The 22,219-nt window shown below is 43.1% G+C and overlaps 1 protein-coding gene across 6 annotated transcripts in view; it reads right to left on the minus strand.

Moving 5' to 3' along the window:
* Positions 1–22,219, minus strand: part of bnc2 (basonuclin 2) — a 190,177-nt gene that overhangs the window by 90,238 nt on the left and 77,720 nt on the right. For 4 of the 6 annotated variants that reach the window (XM_049569608.1, XM_049569611.1, XM_049569610.1 and 1 more), the window contains 2 exons: positions 9,051–9,410; positions 5,452–5,514 (listed from right to left, as the gene is read on the minus strand). In XM_049569608.1, the coding sequence (XP_049425565.1) occupies positions 5,452–5,514; positions 9,051–9,410 (423 nt within the window). Of the gene's footprint in view, positions 1–5,451; positions 5,515–9,050; positions 9,411–10,373; positions 10,471–22,219 lie in introns of those variants that run through there. The other 2 variants (XM_049569612.1, XM_049569609.1) reach the window with 2 other exon arrangements.

The raw sequence follows: 22,219 nt of genomic DNA on the forward strand, positions 1-22,219 counted from the left end.
CGCTTACACATGTTGCTTTAACACTTTGCTTGCAACAAAAAGTAGCTAATGAGTTTGGACTCCAGTTTTTGTTTTTTGTTTTTTTTTTGGGGGGGGGGGTAAAATGACAACATAGTTAGGCAGCAATTTACACACAGAAAAGACATGATAGGAGTATGTGAAAGCAGGTATCTATGCCTGTAGGACTGAATATCTGTGTGTGTGTGTGTGTGTGTGTGTGTGTGTGTGTACATTGGCTACAAGCCTACCACAGCCTGTACCACTAGCCTCCCTTCTCCAGAACCTCCCAAAAATCTTCCCTGGGCCTCTAGCAATCAAATCTCCACGGTGAGCTGGAGACAGAACAGAACAGAGCGGCGAGATAGTCGGAGAGTAAAACATGGGAGCGAGAGAGACTTAGAGAAAGAAATGAAACAGAAAATAGTGGGGGAAAAGCCTCTCTCTCCTTCTCCTTTACCCCCTTGCCCTCACACACACACACACACACACACCCAAGTCACAGAGTTCAACATATGTATTAAGAGATGTAACATATTTATTCTTGCCTGCGTGCACACAAGTTCTTCTCATGTGAAGAGCAGACATGAAATCACTGTTACCTGTTGGAAAACCATTTTCTTTGCACAACAACTTTGGTAATTTGCCAGCACATCGGGTACAGTACGAACACACACACACACACACACACACACACTCAACAGCACATGTCGGATTAGCCGGGGAAAGGGATGGAGTCAACTGTGAGCCCTGAACAAAATTACCATAATTATCCATAACCATAAATAAGCCTGATGATGATGATGGTTTTAACAATAATAATAGCAATTCACCCTGAGTGCTTTTTCAAATAACAGTGACAGCATTAGCCACACCGCCAACAGAAAAATGAAAGGCTCTGTGCCTTGAGAGCTCTTCTTCGCTGCCACTGCTGATGGGGCAAATTGGCAGGCAGAGCGAGCAGACAGGGGTCCTTAAGACGGATGTAAAAATAGTAGGCTGTCGATTTGCCCGTTGCGCTGGCGCAGCTCCAAGGAAAACAAAATAACAGGAGTTGAGGAATAACAGGAAAAGGGAGAAGCCGTGGTGAAAGTATGCCCAAGTTCCTGTCACTTAGCACAGGTCACACCTAATGTCACCTTCCTCTGGACACAGGACGGGAAAGAACAGCCTCTCACAACAATGTCTCCGCCATATGGTCGCGTCTTAAAATACTGCAGCGAAGTACACTCTACGTTTCCTCTGACTCTCTCTGTCTCTTTTCACTTAAGTCAATCACGTGTGATGATCCTCTCTGCCGGTGGCGATCTCTGGGTCACCAAAGCCAATGTGGGCCCCTCCCAGCTCTCAACACCCCCGTGACCCCTGGTACTGCCACTTCACACTCACACACTCACACACACACATGCATAGAGGACACAATTATACTTCAACCCTTTCATAACTGCCTGGACCTTGGTGACAGCTGCTGCATTCCTGCTGTGTCAGTGTGTGTGTGTGTGTGTGTGTGTGTGTGTGTGTGTGTGTGTGTTTGTGTTGCTGCCCTGGCCCTGTGCTTATGTCCCCCCTCATTAGCCAGTGGCGGGGTGGTGACATCCTGAGCGACTGACCCTTCAAACACACACTTCCTCTTCACACCGGCGACTTCTCCCCACCGCAGGAAACTACCCAAAGAAAAATAACCAACAGCACCTCTTTTGACAGAAATGTAGAAAATGAAAGGAGGGAAAACAGAGTGAAAGAGTGGTGTTCAGATGCTTAAAAAGCCATCAGCTGAGAAATAGGGGAAGCAGTGATGAAAATTTTGATCAACTTAAATATATCTAATGAATCTGCACAAAAATTTGCAAAAAAAAAAAAAAAAAGAGGAGAACATTTACATATTTTCCATACAATTTCACCTGTATTTCTTCTATTTGTTAATTGTGTCAGTGCAATTGGGGTCTAATCACGTGTCACACACATGGCTGAGTTTACTTAACCCCACATTCAACTACCACACTGAACACTATATTCATTTAAACGCATCAAACCGACGCAACAGCCTAAAACGCCACACATATCTCCTTAAAGTTCCATGTTAAGATTTCTGCTCAGATTACCACTACGTCACTGATTATTCTCTCGAAAATAACGCACATATTAACAGTAAATAAAGACCAACAAAAGGAAATAAATATTGTATTTCTTTCCTTTTACATGCACATGCCCACACAGGACTTAAAGAAGTCCCTGGGAAAGACTCAGCTATACTAGATTTCACCACTCAGCCCTCTGATAAGAGCAGAGCAGATGGCTTTGCATTTCTATCGTTCCTCAACACTCACATGCACACAAAACACACAGCACACTGCCCTGCCAGACGTACGATAAAGAAAGCCTTCTGACTGCCATGATAGCGTCTCTCTACGTTCTGTATCCTCCCCATTATTCGGGCATTCACCACGGCGGTGAGGCGGCCGTCTCCTCAGGAAAAAACAGGAAACAGCTGACATGGAACCCGTGAGTGATGCTCACATGATGCTTATTGATCGCTGGTTGCCCCGGGTCTTGCACACAGAGTCAGGGTCGGTGCTTACCCATAACGCTGGTCCTGCAGGGCATTACTGCACAGCTACAGAGGTTACTGTCTGACCCGGGACACACATGATCATGGCCATGTGCGGGGCTTTTTTTGTGTGTTTTTTTTTGTTTGGTGGTGGTATCATGCATGTACTAAAAAGATAAAGGAGAAAAAAATGGATTTTATAGAAAGGCTGTTATAGTGAGAGATGGTGAGGCAAAGAGAGGAGAACGGAGATGTCTGCATAAGGAGTCGTATTGACGGATTTTCCTCAACAGTCTGACACAAAACCAAACCAAAAAAATGATGGATTTAAAATCATGGATATTGATTTTTGTCCACGTAAACATACTGTAGACGTTGACTTTAGGGGCAACTGAAAAATATTTTTAAAAGGCATATCAAGGAAACAAATTCTATATATGTGTCTTCAGATTGCAATAAAAAAGAATGCTTTGTGATGCAAGCAAAAAAACATATTTAAGAAAGCCAGTTGAGACAAGTTAAAAGTAAAAATGTTGCGGACGTCATATCTCCCTGGTTGGTGCCTGGGTAAATATAGTGGGGACCACAGCATGAATGGGACCTTGTACATCCTCCTACTCCGTCAAAGATGGGTTCTTAATAGTACACACACACACACACACACACACACACACACACACACACACACAGACATACAGTAAATATACAAGTAGCTTCAGCCACCTTCCCACTCAATCTTACTCTCCCATTTCTGAGCTCTCTCTTGCAGAAATAATGCTGCCTTCAGGAAACACTCACATCATCAGTGTTGCATATGCACAAAGACAGAAAGAGGTGCCCGCTGACTGACGCCACAGTGGCCTTTCTCAGCACTGCTTATGTCATGATGTGGACCCTCTAAAAAGGCCGGTAGCATTGCAATAATTGTATTTAACACTGCGAGAGCCAACTACAACTTCACAGTGATGGACAGGTGCTATCGGTGGGATATGAATCCTCACCAATCAGGCTGATTGAGAGGCACACAAAGTCACTTCCTCTCACTGAAGAAACATTGTCACACGTCTGTGTGTCTTATTTCAAATGGTAACCATAACGCCCATAGTGGCACTTTGTTACACAGCTTCAATCTCAAGAGCTCCTTCTATAAAGACAGTAGCTGCAGAATAAAACAATGTGATTTAGCATGTGGAGGACCGCTGGTGGAGGTAGAGTTTTAGATAGTCGAGAAGAAGAGAAAGGAAAAAGGAGGGAGGGGGGTGAGGTGTGGGGAATGAGAAGAGGAAGGAAAAGCGAGTGAGAGAGGAAGAAGAAGAAGAGGCAGTGAGAGACAGAGACATAGTAGAAGAAGAAGAAGAAAAAGAAAAAGTAGTAATGGGGGAAGTGGTGCGTGTCTTTTCTGCAAATCTCCTCTTTCACCTCTGCTCTCCTCCAGCTCTCCAGCCAAGGCCAGCCAAGAGACACTTCACCTCGCACCCACACACACATGGAGCCAGAGCCAACACACAGAAACACACACACACACACGCTCAGAGAGGGAGAGGACACACACCCACAAAACTGCATACGCTCACTCTCTCTCTCCCTCTCTCTCACGCACACAAACACACACACACACAACTGGCATATGAGTATTTAGCCACCCACTCAGAAAAATAAATGGCAAAAGCACAGACACAAACGCCTTAACGCACACATACATAAACTTCAGTGTCAGAGCACATACACACACATGCACACTTGACACCAGATACATGTACGTATAGGCATCCATATGCTCTGTGTGCAACGACCCATCAAAGACAGACATGGAAATAATAACAGTTGAGTGTAACGACACACACACACACACACACACACATTCACTGACTGTGGATAATTCTACACATATGCATCAAATCACTGCCTCCCAGTCCCACACAATGGCAAGAAGCAGTGCATATGCACCACACATGCAACATGCAACACGCCTGTACCCCACTGTGTAAAACAACGTGTGCACACACACACACTCACACACTCACCACTGTAAGTGTATCAGTGTGTTAATAGGCAGATTAGCGCGTTCTGTGATCTGCACTGGAGAGGATAATATCAACCTCATTTCTTCAGTCAGACAAAACAAAGCAGAGCATGTTATTCCACTAATACGTCTGTCATCATGTCCTGAGCTAACAGCATTCAGAGGTTTAACACACACACACACACACACACACACACACACACACACACACACACACACACACACACACAGGACTCTATGGGCTGCACTGCATTAACCAAATATATGGAATCAGGGAAAATCAAATTGCGAATTGATCTAACAAAAAGTTTAAATATGGCACAAGACATAAAAACATGAAAACATATTAAAGAAAGATGGAAATGGAAGAACTGAAGCCAGAATTTAGGGTGGGATTTTTTAAAAATAACTTTCATAATGCTGTGATATTTATATGATAAATGCTAACAATTTGATGCTTAAATAAAAACAGACATTTTGAGCTAATCACAGCACAGTTTTTCTTTTAAATAAGGTGGGAAAAAATTAACATTACCAATAAAAATACACAAATATTGATTTTATTACAATCCTGTGCAGCTTTTGGGTTTGATTTTAATAAAGTTTTTCAGGATCTTAAATTTGCAAATGCATGATGTGAGGAAAAGAAAAATTTAGAAAGTTGCATGTGAAATTTAGGAAATGCAAAAAGTGAAATTTATAAGAAAATGTTTATTATTCTTTTTGATATTATTATTAAGATTATCTAAAATTCTGCATTTATTTCTCATGCATATTTGCACATTATAAAGCCTTGTATTGGCATGTGGATAAAAGAGTCCCCGTGTGAGATGCAGCAGGCAGCACTGAGAGCAGACAGAAGCAAGCTGTAATGCCACTGTACCTCTTCCAGGTCTCGGCCCATAGTCGACCTGTCGCACTTCAAAGGAAGCCGCGTTACAGCACCCTTGCAAAAAGAAAAGGAAGATTCTATTTTAGAGATAGTTTTAGATTAAAGACATACACTGATTTCCTTTCTTCCTCTCTCTTTCTCTTCTCTCCCTCTCCGGGCTCTGCTGAAAGCCTGGGTGGCAGCACCAGATCCTCAGGTGGAGGTTTGGGCACATTTTTTACGAGCCTTTCTAATCCTTTACTTGTTCCCACGTTCCTCCGACTTGAAGCGGAGGGGAAAATAATAAATAAATAAAAAAAAAGACGCGGCCTACGGCTGCTGTATTGTGCAGAAATTATCCCTGATGAACCAATTAGGCTCGTAGTATCACTTAACTCCGGGGTTTTTAACTTGCAAGGGTCGATATTCATAGTCACGCATGTACAGCAGCGGGTCAATTAAGGCTCCAAATATTATCACTCCGTAATGCCTGGGAAATAATTCAACTCCTAATTAATGATTGTATTTTTTTTTTTGTGCTCCATAAAAACAATTATGAAAGTTCCCTCTCGCGGTGTTTTGTAAAATGTGCACCGATTTCTGAACATTACGAGGCTGAGAAAATAGGCAGTATTTATCGAATCTATTTCATTGATTTCATTTAAATTGCATGCTGTTCGTGTTGTTTCCTGTTGACACGCGTGGATTGTGAAGGCTGTGAATCTCCTGCTGCGTGGCTTACAGAAAAAAAAAGTTTCCTCAAAGATTAAACGCCTATTAAGGCCTCTTGTGAAAGGTGTGAATTATCTGCTCGCAGTCGTGCTTTAATCGCCACTGTTGTTAATTTCGTTAGTTTGGAGAAAAACGAAATAATGGAAAACGATTGCATGTAGATGAGTTATCAGTATGTAATCTTAACACTCCGAACTTAATAAAATATAAGAAAAAAAAATATTTAATTCCCATTTTTTTTTCATCTATTTCTCAAATTTGTGACAGCATCACCTCCAGCCAAATATTCAGGGGGGAAGTGTTTCATTGCCTTAAAAACAAATCAGTTAATATGGAAATAAACTGATTGATTAATTCTGGAATAATTCACAATTAACCCCGAAATATAAAATACATGAAAATGTCTTTAATGCAGGAATCAATCAAAAAGGAAATCAATAAATTCTAAGGGGACATTCGTTTTCACATTGGCATCTATTTTGTTTGAGTAATTTTCTCCTCGCTGAGAGGTAAACAGGTGCTGCTTTTTATGGCTTGGTTGTGTCAGAAAACACCACGAATAGAAAAAAACAATCAGATCCCCTGATTCATAACTTGAACATTAAAATTGTTGCTTTCTTTTCTTTGATCGGTCACTGATGTTTACGCACCGAGGTGATCAGACACCTGCTGGAAACCATGAGCTTATTTATCTCGTTTCTCGTTTCACGAAAAATGTCTGAATTAATGTTAGGCTGCGTTTTTTCTCTCTTTCTAGAAGCCTTGCCTTGTGTGTGTTTTACAAGGAATGCCCAAAGTACTGCCAAATGTTTGGGGCTTGGTGATGCCCTGCTCCTCACCACAGCCGCGTCTGTCCTGAACGCACTGCGCAGAGCTGCTCCGCGTCTCCATCGATCAGATGGAAATATAATTTGGCCTAACAACAGTGAAAATACCGCATCCCTCGTGTCACCTAGTTGATATTTAAGGGAGAGAGGGGAGATTTTGAAACACGAGCCCATAACGCATTTCTCTCCTCCAACACCCCAGGGTGCGCGAGCCTCGGCAAACACAAAGTCATTATCGGTTAGATTCCAAGAAGGCGAGTCTGTCAAGGAACAGGCTTCCTTCGGAGAATTTATGTCATGCCTACTAAACATGGGAAGATGTCTTCTAAGTGGTGCGAGGAAGGATAAATAACAGCGAGTCCCACAGCTGATTATATTGAAACAACGGTGCGCATTTGTAAAAAGGATTGGGGATGCAAACGTGGGGTCCCAGCAGATGCTGAGCGCAGGGGCCCATCCACCTGCTCCATACCGGGAGAGGAGGAGAGAAGAGGGGCGCTCTCCTCTCTGTAGACAACCGGCTCTTCCAATAAACGTATCAATACTTTGCATGGTCTGTAGGAAAATTTAAGTGGGAAATATGATGCTGCATGATGCACATAAAAAGTGCAGAGGTGCAATTTTTTCTGTCAAAAATGTAATCTTTGGTGGAGATGAGGCTGCGTAAAATGCAGAAAGATGTGTTTATTTCACTCGGAAACACAAAACAATATGCTTTGGCATTCCAAAAGTTTCATGTGGATGTTTTAGTCTCAACACATCAGTTTCACCTTCACGATTAGACCTCTGGGATTTAATAAAAAACTATAAATACCGTCAAGGTGACAGAGTAAGTTTCTCATCATTTACAACACAGAGCCGCGGCTGTTGCGCAAGAGCCGCTGTGCGTAACAGCATGTGCATGGTACGGAGAGCCTGCAGGTCCCGCTATGATTAACTGCAACCTAACAACCATCCTCTATCTTTACTGTCTCCCCCTCACACTCACGTGCGCGCGAACGGACGCACACTCACACACACGAATGCACACATACACACTCACACAAAAACTCCTCTTCCCTTTCCTTACCTGACATTTATCCCACGGAACCACAAAATCCCCCGTCCCTTAAAAATAACTCTAACTTGAAGAGGAATAAAAAAAAAAGAAGAAGCTACTAAACTAAGAGAGAAATTCAGTGTAACATCCACGATAACAGGCGAGTAATGTCGGAAGGAAATGTGGACTTTCCTCAGCCGGTGCAGACTATCCGTTATCATCATTACTTTTCCAGGCGAGCCTGTGTTCATTCACGGCTCCTCTGCTGCTCTGTAGCCGCGCGAGGGGCTTCCTGCCTCGGCCACATGAAGTCAATTAGCCGGTCCCAGAGGGGAGCCCCTTCCCAAGTCTTTATCGGCACTGAGGTTACCAAAACACTGCTATTGCTTGCTTTTAAACTCCACACCGCTCTTAGACCAATTAAGGAGACTTAAGCATGTATGTAACGAATCCGGACAAGGCATAATCCATCAAATGGTGAAATAAACGAGTTATCTGATATTGTGCAAATTTTGCACTCAAATGTGTTTTTACAAATACACAAAATGTTATTTTTTTTAGTTAGCATATATTTTAGAGCAGAAAATGACTCATGCACTGAATCAATAAAATGAAAAGGAACACACACACAGAGGCTGCATGAATGAAAACACTTTCAGGCATGGTGTGTGTACAACAACATGAAGACGTTCACACAACATCAAATTTGATATACTCCAAAAGTGTGGAAAAAGTTGCAAAAACGCATGTCAGGATTCTGAATTTGAAACAAACAAAACATTGCCCACAACCTCCCCTCCTACCCCCTGGATTACACACACCTACTGACACACATACAAACACTCTTTCACACACACAGACTAAGAGGTAAGTATCACAACAGCAAACATCTGAACATGCACCAAGAGACAAAATATTAAAGTTTGGTCCTTGAGTGAAAAATGTGGAGAGAGTGGAGGAGAGAAGAGGCAGAGATGGAGAGGATGAGGAGGTGTGAGGCTGAGCTGACGTACCTGCTGGGACATTCTGTAGAGGAGGTTGCTGTCAGTGCTCTGCTGCTGCCATGTCCCCATGAAGCCCGGCTGCTCAGCACTAGGCGGTCTGGTGCTGAACTGCATGGAGCTTTCGCCTGCTCCCTCAGCGCTGCTGCTAACGATGCTAATGCCACCCAGACCACTTCTGCTGCTGCTGCTGGTGTTGCTGCTGCTGCTGCTACTGTGGCTACTGGAGGGGATGCTCGTGCAAACGCCAGCTGTGCCGGTGGGTCCGTTAGCCTTAGCTGGAGGTGGCCTGGGCGGCTCTGGGTCTGTGCTGGGCTCTTGTGGGACTGTGTCGCACTCACTGCCTCTCACATCCAACTCTGCCTCCTTGGACTTAGACAGAGAGAGAGGGAGAGACAGAGAGGGAGGGCAGGAGGGATGTGGGAGTGTGAAGGAGGAGAGAAGAGAAAAAAAAGTCAGTGAAGGTGGGTTCTTTTGGGGTCGTGTTGCCTTCTCTCTTTTTTTCTCCTCCGTCTCGCGCTGGTCCTGTTTCTCGAGGAGGATAACAGCGAGAGGGGAGTTGAGGGAGTAGATGTGTGTGTGAGGTTTCTTGGCAGCTCTGGTGGCGGAGGAGTGTGTGTGTGTGTGTGTGGAGTTAATTCTCAAGAAGAGAGAGAGAGAAAAGAGGGCTTGCGGTGAATTTCCTCGGGGGCCTCGTCTTGGACAGGGCAAGATGAGCGGAGCACTGGAGGTGAGGAGGGATGAGGAGAAGGATGGAGGTGAGGAGGAGGAAGGGGGGGGAGCTGATGAGAAGGTGAGCAAGAATGGAGTTAAAGAAAAAAAAGAGGGGGGGTATGGGAATTAGCGAGGAGGGGTGCATGATGTTGCCCGTGGCCTCAGTTTTTGCTTTAATCCATCTGTCAGTCATTTTGTGCGTGGACACAAACACACACTTGCACACAAACACAATGAGACACATTTACCTGCATGCATGCACACACTCACACACACAGTGCTCTGATATTAGAAATTTCAGAAGATGAGGAAAGAAAAAGTTGAGCAACCTGGAAGCTGTCATGTGCAACACTGCATGCACATAAGGATGAAAACAAACAGTGTAATCCATATTTTCTCTAATATTATAAGTATATTCTTAAGAAATTAAAAATATCTGCTACACTGTTAACCAAAAATAGCCAACTTACAATTAAATTTAAAACATAAATTAACAGTTTCACACAAAATCTTCTCATAAAAGTAAAAAAAAAAACAATCTAAATACAAAAAAAAAAGTCCCATGAAAAACATCTTTCACAGCAAACAGCTGAGCCAATAAAATGCACGAATGTCTCTTACCATCAATTCTGTGCCTGTCCCAGCAAAGTGAAGATGAGGTGTGGGAGTGAGCCACCAGCTATCCAGCTCTCCCTGCCTCCCGCTCCTCTCTCTCTCTCTCTCTCTCTCTCTCTCTCTAGCTTTCCCTTTCTCTCTCCCTCTCTGAGATTGTGTCCCTCTCTCGACGTCCACCCCGAGCCGCCTGTCCTCTCTCTTTTCCTCTCTCCCTGCTTCTCTCTCTCTCCCTCTCTCTCTCTGACTCCTCTGTACTCCGCTGCAGCCGCTGAGGAACTGAACTGAGCGCCTGAGCCTGTGTGTGTGTGTGTGTGTGTGTATGTGTGTGTGCGAGAGAGTGAGAGCATGTGAGAGCAAGCGAGCGTGTGTATGTGTGTGTGTCGGGCCGGTGCAGGCTCAACTGAGTCAACTGTGCCGCTCCACTCTGAGATGCTCAATGACATCGCGCTGCACGCTTCCTCACACACCCATACACACACACACACACACACACACATACCCCTCCTCTTACTAAGGGGGAGGAAGGTGGGGGCAAGCGCCATCGCAGAGCAGGAGAAGGTGGGGGGAGCGTTTGTCCCCCTGCCTTATTACCATTTGCGCTGCGAGTGGCCGGCACGTCTCAGAGCAACTTAGTTCCCCTTAGGGACCATCCCACCACGCGCGCACACACACACACACACACGGTGCTTAGCAAAAGAGCTGCTTACCTTGAACAAAAAACATCTTGAAGAAAAGCATCATGATTGCTACCAAGTGTTTCTTTGTTTGAAAAATTAAAAAATGCAGTATTGTATTGAACAGAAAGCTTCTTAAATCTCAGCTGAAAATGACTCTATTTGTAAGGCAGCAATTAAACAAGCATAAATAAACAAAAAATATCAATTGACTTGTTTTATCTGTAAAAAATCTACTGCCTTTGTTTGATTTTCTCCCACTCTAATGAAAGACTAATGGAACGCAGGCAATCTGCCACCAGCATGCATACGAACACACACACGTACACACACACACACACACACAGAGGAAACCCCCCCGCGGAGGCTCTCAGATTTTAATTAAGAAAAAAATGAGGAAGAGGTTCCATTTTAGCCAAATTGGTCCCCACAGCAGCAAAGGTAAGGGAATAAAATGAGGGATGGAGGAGTAAAGGGAGGCAGACACAGAGAAAAAGACACACAGGAGGATAAAACCAAAAAAAAGAGGGGAAGGAGATCTATTCTTCCTTTGACACAGCATAGGACACGTCTCAAACAATGAAGACATCCCCCCCACCACCACCACCACCACTTCCACCTCCACCACCTCCTCCTCCTCCTCCTCCTCCTCCTTTACTTCTCTTCCCTTTAAATCTCCCATCTCCTCTCCTCCACCCAAGTCTTTTCACCCCACCGTCATTAGAGAAATGACAGACCAGGTGCCTCAGTCCGCAGCGAGAGGGAGATGTCACTGTGATCTTTCCACCACCCAGGAGGAACAAAAGAGAGAGGGGGACAGAGAGAGAACTTTCTCTCCCCGGCTACATTAAATGGCTTCTGATATATAAAGTCACTCCAAATTTGGTGGTAAATTGCTGCAGACAGGTGCTTGGTCGTCTGTTAAAAGCATTTTGTACGGTGCACTAATGGCAGTATACTGTTAACCTTTGCTGAGATTATCACACCGGTCGTTACTGTTATGTACAAGGGATTTCTGCTGGCGGAGAGAAAAGTATACAGTGTGTGTCTCACTGTACCACTTTGAAAAAATGTGTCTTTTGTCTCAAGTTCAATTTACATCTTCACTCCTTTCTCCCTGCCTACATCTCACTCCTTAGCTTTTGTCTCCTGTGATATTTTTTCTCCACTTCTAGGTCTTTCTTTTACTGCACCCCCCTTCCCTTTCTATTCTTTTCTTCATTTATCTTTTTGCATAGTGGCCTGCGCCTTGTCAGGAGCCACAGCCAGCCTTGTCGTAAAAGGCGTAACGTGTCACCTCCTGTCCATGCACAGCACGCTCCGCTCTTAACAACTTATTGAAAAGGTAATGCACAAGGCTTGGGCTAATTATATTAAGTGACAATTTAGCGGCCGATGTTCCCTTTTGCTTCCCGGCTCACGCTTCTCCTCCTCTCTCCCTCTCTGGCTTGTCTGTGGGGGTTTTTTTCTCCGAGTGGCACTCAGTGTTTCAAGTCAAGCTGGTGGCTCAGCTTCTGACCTGGCTGGTTAATGGCTGTTATTTGTGTGAGGGAGGAGTGGACTCTGCCAATATTGCTCACTCTCCCTCTTTTTTCTCTCCCCCCTCCTCTTCCTCCCCCCGTGCCTCTGTTGATGGTAATGGCCGTGATGACAGAGGAAACGAGAAAAAGACACAGAAGTAAAAATACAGAGATGGGGGAAATTTGAGAGGGAAACAGGGAGGAAGAAGGAAATAGAAAGATGAAAAATGCTGGGAAGCGGGAAGACGGTGAAAAAAAAAAAGGATGCAGGAGATTCGCAGGCTCCTTTATTAAAACTATTATTGTGCAGGACTTGAGAATTCCCCCCGGGGCAGGGGTCCGTGTCGAAGCCCATATAATTAACTAGAGGCTCAGCTACGGATCAATTACCAGACAAGCAAGTGATAGCCGAATCAATGGAAGATCATCAGGCTCGTTATCAGTGTTGCAACTCATTAGAGGAAAAGTGAGGTAGAGAAAGAGGGAAAGAAAAAGGGGGTGGGTGGGGGAGTGAGGGTGGGTGGGTGGATGGGTGAGGCGGGGAGGAGAGGGCAGGGTTGGTGGCAGTGTGTTGGCCCCAGAGGCTGATGGGTGTGGGTTGGATACCGGTGTGGGATGTGTTGTAGTCCTCCTGAGCTGCCACTGACCAGTGACAGGGGGAGCCCTGTATGACAGAGTGCAGCCCGCTCTGTAGCAACAGTCACTGAGGCTTGGATGGATCAATACAAGTGTGTGCATGAGGTTAAAGCTCTGCCATAGCATCCTTATTCCCCAGCGACTCACACACACTCAGTCTGAGGTACAATCTACAATCCGGGCAGTCAGAAGGGGATTGTCAAGACTGAGGAGTTACAGAGCAAAGCCTACATTTCCAGAGTCACAATTGTATAAGTTACCTCCCATCCCTGAAATGCTAATGGAGGATGCCTTTGTAGAGAACAGACATTTCATAGGCCCTTTCAGTTATATTTGAGATTTGACTCTTTCGTAAACATACAACATATTTGTTCAAATATTCACAAGACAAAAAAAGAGGAAAAGATCAACAATTATTTTTAGTAACAATAAAGAAGTGTCAAGATGTCCGCAGCATGATCCAGCTCTCAGGTGTCCAGTCTTTGATGCTTGATACGTCCCAGACTTTGATATCTTTGTGATAATGCCGACAGTACGTTGAAAAAATAATTCGTTGAATAAATATAAGAGTTGTATTATTACACCTTGTTTGCTTTTTTTAAAAACTAATTTTAATATTTTTTTATGTTTGTTATTTTAAGAAATCTCTTAAGAGCTTCTAAAACGACCACCAATCTGCCAATCTAGCCTTTATGTGAATAGAGCGTTTTCATCTAGCAATAGGTTTAGTAATTATGCAAAAAAAAAATTAATAATAATAAAATTAGTTTTTGGTTAAGTTATTACTTTTCGTCCTACATTCCTTGTTTTAATTATTTTCTTGGCAATGCATCGTCTTGAGTTGCTATAAAATCTGATAACGGAGGATTTAGGCCACTATACATAATACTGTCATTTTTCAATTAATTAATTATCATACTTGTCCAGTTCATTTTTTCTTCTCTTTGGCTTTTGCTGTACATATTTCAGATTTTTACATATATTTAAACTGTTTTTAGACAAGACAGCAAGCTTGGTTTAGAATCCGATGTAACAGGCTTCAAGGTAAATACACAAACAAATAAAAGAATAATAGTCTTCAAATGTAAAGTAAAATAATGATAAACTAAAGCTGTATAGTACACAAGGTATAAGAGAGTAAAAGAAGTACAAAGACATAGAAGTGAGACTAAAAACATTCTCAACCTCTCGTTGCACTTTTTTTAACCTCCAAGTGTGTTTCAGGAGGCACCCTCCATCAGTGAGCCATCAAGCCTCTCAGCACTGCCTGTTTGTTTCCCAAACATTGACATCTAATGGGTCAAATAGCCCAGAAATTGGGGGTGACAGCACTGAGTTGTTGACCGGTCTCAAGAGAACCAATTCCCCTTTCGAAGCTTTTAAGTCTCGAGAGGCAAAGTACCTTGCTTTTCATTTTCTATGTAAAGTGAGAAAACCCGTTAAAGCAAACAACAGCGAGCACGAAACAGATGCAGACGTCATCAAGAAGTCATAATTAAGATGCCTGTCTTCTGTGTTATTTGGCTGTGTTTTGTTTTCTTCTTTTTACAAGGGGATAATTTTTCATGGAATGAAATCACAGCTGAGCAAAACCGAACTGAAATTGGCCTTTTACACACTAAAACAAGGGCAAATGGAAGGACAGAGGCAGAGGGCAGAGAGAGAGAGGAAAGAGGAACAACATAATTTGTGCAGTGATGGTGATTATGTGCCGCAGAAACAAATGATTAAGGCCAGCAGAAAGAGGTCGATGAGTGTCTCTTTGCTGAGGAGGATGCTTCACGAACGCAGCGAGAGAACACTGGTTCAGTTCGGGTTGCTACGTGAAAGAAACATCGAGAGTTCATCCGGTCAGCTGTTCTGTAATCCAAACTTTTTTTCCCGGAGTTTTTTGCCCATTCGAGGTCGAATTATTTTATAATAAGCCGACTAAAACAATACTAATCATGGTTTAACACTGGTGGGAAGTGGACACTGAGTGCAGCCTTTGTACAGTATACTAGACACACAAGCACATTGCTGAGGGCTTGTACTGTGGGTGACCTGATTTACGGTCATGCAAGGATGCTCACACACATTCAAACAGGCAGTATGTGTGCATGTGACAAGGAATGGCGTGTCGATCAGATGGCACTGGGATAGAACTGTCACTGTTCTGCTACCACTAAAGGGCCACAAGACATCATATGACACAGACAGGAACAGCCCTCCGTTTGTGATAACAGGAGGGAGAGAGACAGGGAGGAAGACGTAGAGAGACACAGTCGAGGGCACCGAAAGGTCTTAGAGAAATGATAGAGAGCCACATGATTGTCTGTGTCACTGATCACTGCAATCTGGCTTTCACTAATAAGTGCACCTTTGTTAAAAAAATACGAGCAGAGCATCCTCTTTGAGTCTTACGAGTCATTTACGATTTGAACTGTATTTGTGGTGACGTGGGATAGCAAAAGGTTAATGGCTGAGAGCACAATCTGCTAATGCCTATTTGGCAATTCATGACCTAATGACACATGTTATGTATAAAGTGCTCCACGTGCTAGTTTTGTTTTTCCAGGAAGGGAAGACTCCACTTGTGAGGTCAGGAGACAAAACTACAATTTTATCAGCGCCAACAACACACACACTGGTACACATGTGGCGCCAAACAGACACACACATATCCAGTACACATATGCACCTCTGACCCTGCAGGCACCGAGCTGACCAGACTGTTGTTCTTCTCAGCAAATTACAGCAAATCCTACAGCAACCTGTCGACCTGCCTTACTTTACCTTTGCTGCACTCCACTTTCACCCCACTACACACACACACACACACACACCAATTTTAGGGGATTATTACAATAACACAACGGGCTGTCACCCCAAAATGAACTGTACTGTATCATATATTAAGTGCATCATTTCACCACTAGGGCTGCAAGTGATCATTTTTTAACTTATTGCAACAATGGTTTGGTTTATGAAATGGTGAAAGACCTATCATAAGAACCCCCGAGCCCAAGGTGTTGTCCAACTAACAGTTCAAAACCCAATGACATTCAATTCAATTTCATTATACAAGAAGAAGACAAGTCCATATTCATATTTTAGAAGCTGGAAACAATGAATATTTGGCATTTTTTACTTGGAAAAATTACAATTAATTCTAAGTTTAAAGCCTGCCAAAAAAAAAAAAAAAATTGCAGCCTCTTGTGAGTCCCCATGAAAAGAAATCAGTCCTTAGATTAATTTACCGGCAGCGTTTACACTATGAATCAAACAAAGTGGTTATGGTACATACCTAAGATAAAGTTACGCACTTAATGCAAAGTTAAGTAGGTAAGCTTTACTCGAAGTTAACTTGATTTCACACACAGGTCTTGCATTCATTTGGCCCATTCATCACCTCAACCTGCCTCTTTATGCAAACTTTCCTTCCTTACTCCCTTTAGTGCATTGGTCATGTCGCAGCCTGCCCAATGACATGGGTTATACACGAATTACTGGCTCATGATTGTGTGTGTTCTGTATAAATTGTGATGCATTTCTTTTCGCAGACAAGAACAGCCTGGGACTCCACAAACTGACCCTGACTCATGAGAACTTTGAGAACCTCTCCGCCATGGCACACTACCCTGATTTCCCTGCCAGATTTTGCAGCTAGAGTTTGACTAAATTTAACCTCAACCCCAAATACGTTGACCTCCACAATGGGGTTCTGGCATCAATGGAAAGCAGACAATTTCACAGTGTGCGTAGGAACACTGAAAAAGTTAGTTTGTGCATCTTTTAATTGCTCGACTTGACTCTCCAGATCCACCAGGACTTGAGGAGAAGATCTCGAGCATGGCAGAGATGAATACTGGGATTGTTTACAGTCTGCTGTAGTCTGTAGCATCCTGGTTAGCTGCTTTCTAGGATTATGCGCTCTTCATTCTATGCACTATGTCGCACAATCTTACTGTGTGAAACCACAGTAAAGATGCTTCAGGGAAAGGGATACAATAAGCTTAGAGATGAAGGGGTTATTGTGTGGGAAGAAGAAGAAGAAGGAGAAGAAGAGGTTGAAGAAGAAGAGGTTGGGTTCCATGTCTTACCTATTGACATGGCTGGTTTCAGGGCATTTCACAGACGTGTATATCGAGGCACCCTGAGCCCAACCCTCTGCTTTTTCTTCGTCTTATTTCCTCCTCTAACTCCACAGTCATCCACACTCACACTTGGATAATTCTCTTCTAATCATCTCTAGCTCCTTCTCCTCCTCCACCCTCATTTACTTCCCTCATGTCTTCCTCCTCTTCTACTCTCTCTCTTCTCACCTCATCAGACAGGCCTCCACCTCACCCCTCCACTGCCTCCATCCCCTCGCTCCTGTCCTCTCTCACTGACCCGTGCTCCCCCCCAGTCACAGGGCGTTGTGTCTCTACCTGCCAGGCTCCCTGACAGCCCCACGTCCCCCCTCACCCCCTGAGAGGAGACCGCCTGCCCATCCGGAACGCTGCTGTGGCAACCCTGCCAGCGCCCCCATTGTACAGCCCCCCCGCACCACCACCACCACCAACCCAATCTCCACCGAACCCAGCACTGAGAGTTTGACAAAGTCCTTCTCCTCTCTTTGCTAACTTCCCATCTCTCCGTCTCTCATTATTCTGTTTTTACTCCTCTCACGGCCCTCAGATTCTTTTCCCTTCTGACCTCACTAATACGTCTTTACCTCTTTTAGCTTTCTGCTCCCTTTGACACTCACTGAAACACTTTCTGTTCTCGCCGAGGCCCAGATAAAACAGAGCGTAATGTCAGTGGTTGTTAGGGTGACCTTCATAACTGTTTGCTGGTGGATTGCTGTTTGTTGTGGCGGGACAAAATACTGACAGGAAATACAGCGCCAGAAAGGATATGATTAAATTACAGCAGTGGCCCAAAAAGCAGACCAAATTTCTTCTGAAAATTACATTTGAAAACATAGGGGTCGTAATATATTTTAGGACTTGACAATTACGTATTCCCAACATGAGTAGCAAGAATGCCATTTTCACTGGCTCCAAAAGAGAGTGTTGCATTGTGGGTTGTCTGTAGCCTTAAATGTTTCAAGGCCAACAAGTTTCCTCAAGTCCATAATGTGCCTTTTAGATGTAGTCATCCCTAAAAGTGTTTATGTAGCCTAGTTTTACTGTACCTATGGGAGCTTCTGATGGCCAAACCTCTCACTTACAAATTACATATTACGGAACTGGTTTTACTCGTTACATTTTGGTGGCTAACGTAATCGCTGCCTGTTTTATGAAGCATTTAGTGAATGAAGCACTGCATTCATGTGCTGCACCTAAGGGGTTATTTCCAGGTCTGAAAAGTGAAGCCAATGCGAAGTGCCTAAAACCTGTATTCTTTCTAATGGCCAGCAGGGGGCTGCTCTACTGGTTGCAAAAACAAGTCCGATTTAATAGAAGTCAATAAATTACCCCACTTCTCACTTGATTTATTACCACAGTGGATTCATTTTCTTTATGAGTTTGTGGTCTCAATTGCTAGTTTCAAGCCTTTGTCAATACAGCATGACGTTGATTTTGTAAATTATGGTCCTATTTATAGTAAAATAGACCATAAAGTAGGGTATGTCATAGTCTCAAACTTTTTACACTATGTACAGCCTCAGAAAACATTGAGCTCTACAAGAATCACAGCTATGACTAATGTTAAAATACAGTAGTGTAAACCTATACTATTTAATATTTTATAGGAAATATTCTCTTCTAAATTAGCACTTCTCTTCCTACTAGTCCTAATAATATTTAGAGCCATGATTGTTTTTTAAACCATTCATTTTACCTCTGTTTAGCATCTTGCCGTCACAGTGTAGCTCTTAAATAATCATGGACGTAAGTGCGAGCTCCAATCATGAATGTGGCTACACAGCAGGCTGACATCAAAACCAAAATATTGCAGGAAACACAAAACTTGTTTTAAATTACAAGTCATGGATCTCATATTTTTAGTATTTTCATTCAAAAATTTGTAGTATTTTGATAGCATTATATATATATATATATATATATATATATATTTAAAATAATTTCTTTAATTTAGTAGTAAGCTAACTATCAAAGGGCTGCAGGTTAGAATCGAACCCAGGCTGCCAAAGATGACTCAGCCTATAGGGGGCGCAGACTCTATGGTATACTAGAGGTCGCCCCTTTTTGAAAATCTTTTTGGCGATTCCTCCACGCACCACAAGAGGGAGTTCATGTTCCAGCAGTGGTACACGTATCATATTTTGAGAACTGGACCTTTAGGGCTTGGCTACCTTGTAATTTACAAGTCACTATCAGGTTGGTGTCTGGGTTCTCAACCAGATTAACCTCTCGCTCCTCTATAGCTCTACCCTCTTGTCAAAATATGGTCACACCTAGCTCCAAAAAGGCCTTCAAAATTTAGGCAGCTAGAATGTCAAAATTGACGCTTCAAAATGGGTGACCTCACAGTGGCTATATCCACTTCCTTTATACAGTCAATGGCTGCACCAGGAAGTGGACAGGGTCATGGGCAGGTGTACAGAGAGTGGGACTTTGACTCTAGAGGAAGTCTGAATTTGCGTCCCGGCTGTAGTTTGGTTTAGACAACAAAAACACTGGTTAAGGTTAGGAAAAATGTGGTTTTGGTTAAATGTTAAGCAGCTTGCATACTTTTTCTGTTTTGAACCAAGACATGATCTTTCCCTAACCCCACTCAAATGCTGGTGCTGCCTAAACATAACTATAAAAAAGCTATTACTTTGATGGTCACTACAAGCAGACATTGTATTAACCGGATATTTTGATGGAAAACTGATGAAATACATTGTCAATGAACATTTTACTGACAAACTCAGTATGAGTATTTTTGTCAGTAACAATATTTCCTCGTTAGGGTTGATAGAAAATGTTAACCGTCTGGCATTATGTTTCCTTAAAAAACACATTTGCTGTTATGGTAATTCCTACAAGACAGTGTTGTGTTGGCTTCTGTAACTTGTTGTGTTGCCATGTAGGAAATAAATTCCTGGTGATGTTGAGTAAAAACTAGCAACTGAACCAGAAGAGAATTATCTGTCAAGCAGCCAAGAATTATGATGTCAAAGACTTTAACGATGAGCCCAAAAAGACAGTCAGGAAAAAATGCAAACAGATAAAAAAAAAATTCTGACCACTTCCAAGAGTGTGAGTATGGGATTGATAAACAAGCAACAGGAAGGTGGGGTTTACGTTTTGTTTTATTGGAAATATTTCACGCTTCACTTTTACGAGAGAAAAGGCTTCAAGGATGCGGACTCTCTTCTCTTAATAGTATCTCAGGGAAACATTCCCAACAGGACAACTCTTTTTCCAAACCCAGATGTTAGAGAAGAGGGAGTCGTCTCATGGTCAGGGTCATCTTGTATTTGGTCCAATAGGGCACGTGAAATTGCTAATTTATGTCGAATTGAGACAAAAATCACATCAAACAGGGATTAATCAGTCTACTGCGTATGTCTGGGTATGACTGTGTGTCCAAATGTTCTGAAAGAGGTCATCAGTAACCAGCTGTGCATCTGCTAAGTGGTGAGGTAGTGAAGTAATGGGAATCACACGTTAGCCTTTGTGAGTAACAGGGAAGTCCACGACTGCTTTTGATATAAAAAAAAAAAAAAAAAAAAAAAAAATGAATGACCTCACAAAAGTTGAGAGGCGGTCCAGAAGAGCTGTGTACCATCTGAATCCACCCTGAAAAAAAATGCTGAGCTGGGAGGGAGGTGGGAACAAAAAAACATGTGGGTTACATTAGCCAGGGGAGTCTTTTATTTATGGCATACACATGACAAGGAGCATAACCGCTAACAACACGACAAACACACAAACACTTGTGACTCTCCCTGGCCAAACAAAACTCCCAAATAAATGTCACACAAATCATCTTGTGGTAGTAAAACCACTTTGCAAACAAGCAACTAAGTTTTGGTTTGGGACTTCACTTGCAAGGAACTTTGATCAGAGAAAAAAAAGTTTCAATTCTCACTCGCAGCACATCCATCTCCTCTGTCTTACTTCATCTGTTTTTCAACTGTGTGTATGAAGTGGAGAGAAGTAGGAAGTGCAGCTTCAATAGTGATATATTTTTTATTTTCTAAAGTTCTGCATGCACCTAACAATCGACACATAAAAAAGTCATTTTAGCTTCCAGTGAACCCATGGAGAGGTTCTAATGCCCATCGCAGCACCTTCTCCTCCTCCAAACTCTCCAACAGCCCAGGCAAAAATCAGCTTAGTGAATGCAGAAAGCAGAAAAAAAATATATGAAAAAACGATTATTATTCCACCATCAGGTTTCAATTACAAGGAAAAGGGGGGGTTAAGTGAACATCAAGTCATATTAAAGTATATAGGAGGCCACTGGCATTGGGAGACTTTGTTGAAAGCTCTCGTGTATTAACACACATTCTTACACGTGGCCAAGTTACATTATTTGATTATTATAACCGTAGCCACAGGTTTGGCGTGCAGGCTTTGAGTTCCCGCTCTCGCCTTAGAACCACTTCCACGGAGAACAAGAACCTATTAGTCTGCAAACAGTGATGAGAGAGAAAGAAGAAATGTCTACATCTGGCATGCACAGAGGCCAGAAACCCAGCTGCGTGTGTGTGTGTTTGTGTGGAAGGCACAGGCGTCCATTCCATCTTGCGTGTCTGCGTTACATTTCTTTAATACGCGAGACGGATTTAATGACAGAACGGACGTGAGGCTCTGTGTAATGAACCTGTACTGTAAAATTTTTAGATTCCAAAAAAGTGGCTGCTGTTCATTATCTTCCTATCATTCATAAATCACCTCGTGCTCCTTTAATTCTTGTCTCTTTCCGAGCGTATATGTTCATTCTGCTGTCTGCCTCTCTTTCGCTAGCAGTCAATCTTTCTCACTTTGTCCTCACACACCACCACACCGGATTCTGTCACCTGTCTCTGCTCGTTCTATCACTCCCTGAGAGCCGGAGAGATGGCCGCCGCATTCCCAGAGGCAAGACATAAAGG

The sequence above is a fragment of the Epinephelus fuscoguttatus genome, linkage group LG3 (assembly GCF_011397635.1).
Source record: "Epinephelus fuscoguttatus linkage group LG3, E.fuscoguttatus.final_Chr_v1".
Classification (NCBI taxonomy): Eukaryota; Metazoa; Chordata; class Actinopteri; order Perciformes; family Serranidae; genus Epinephelus; species Epinephelus fuscoguttatus.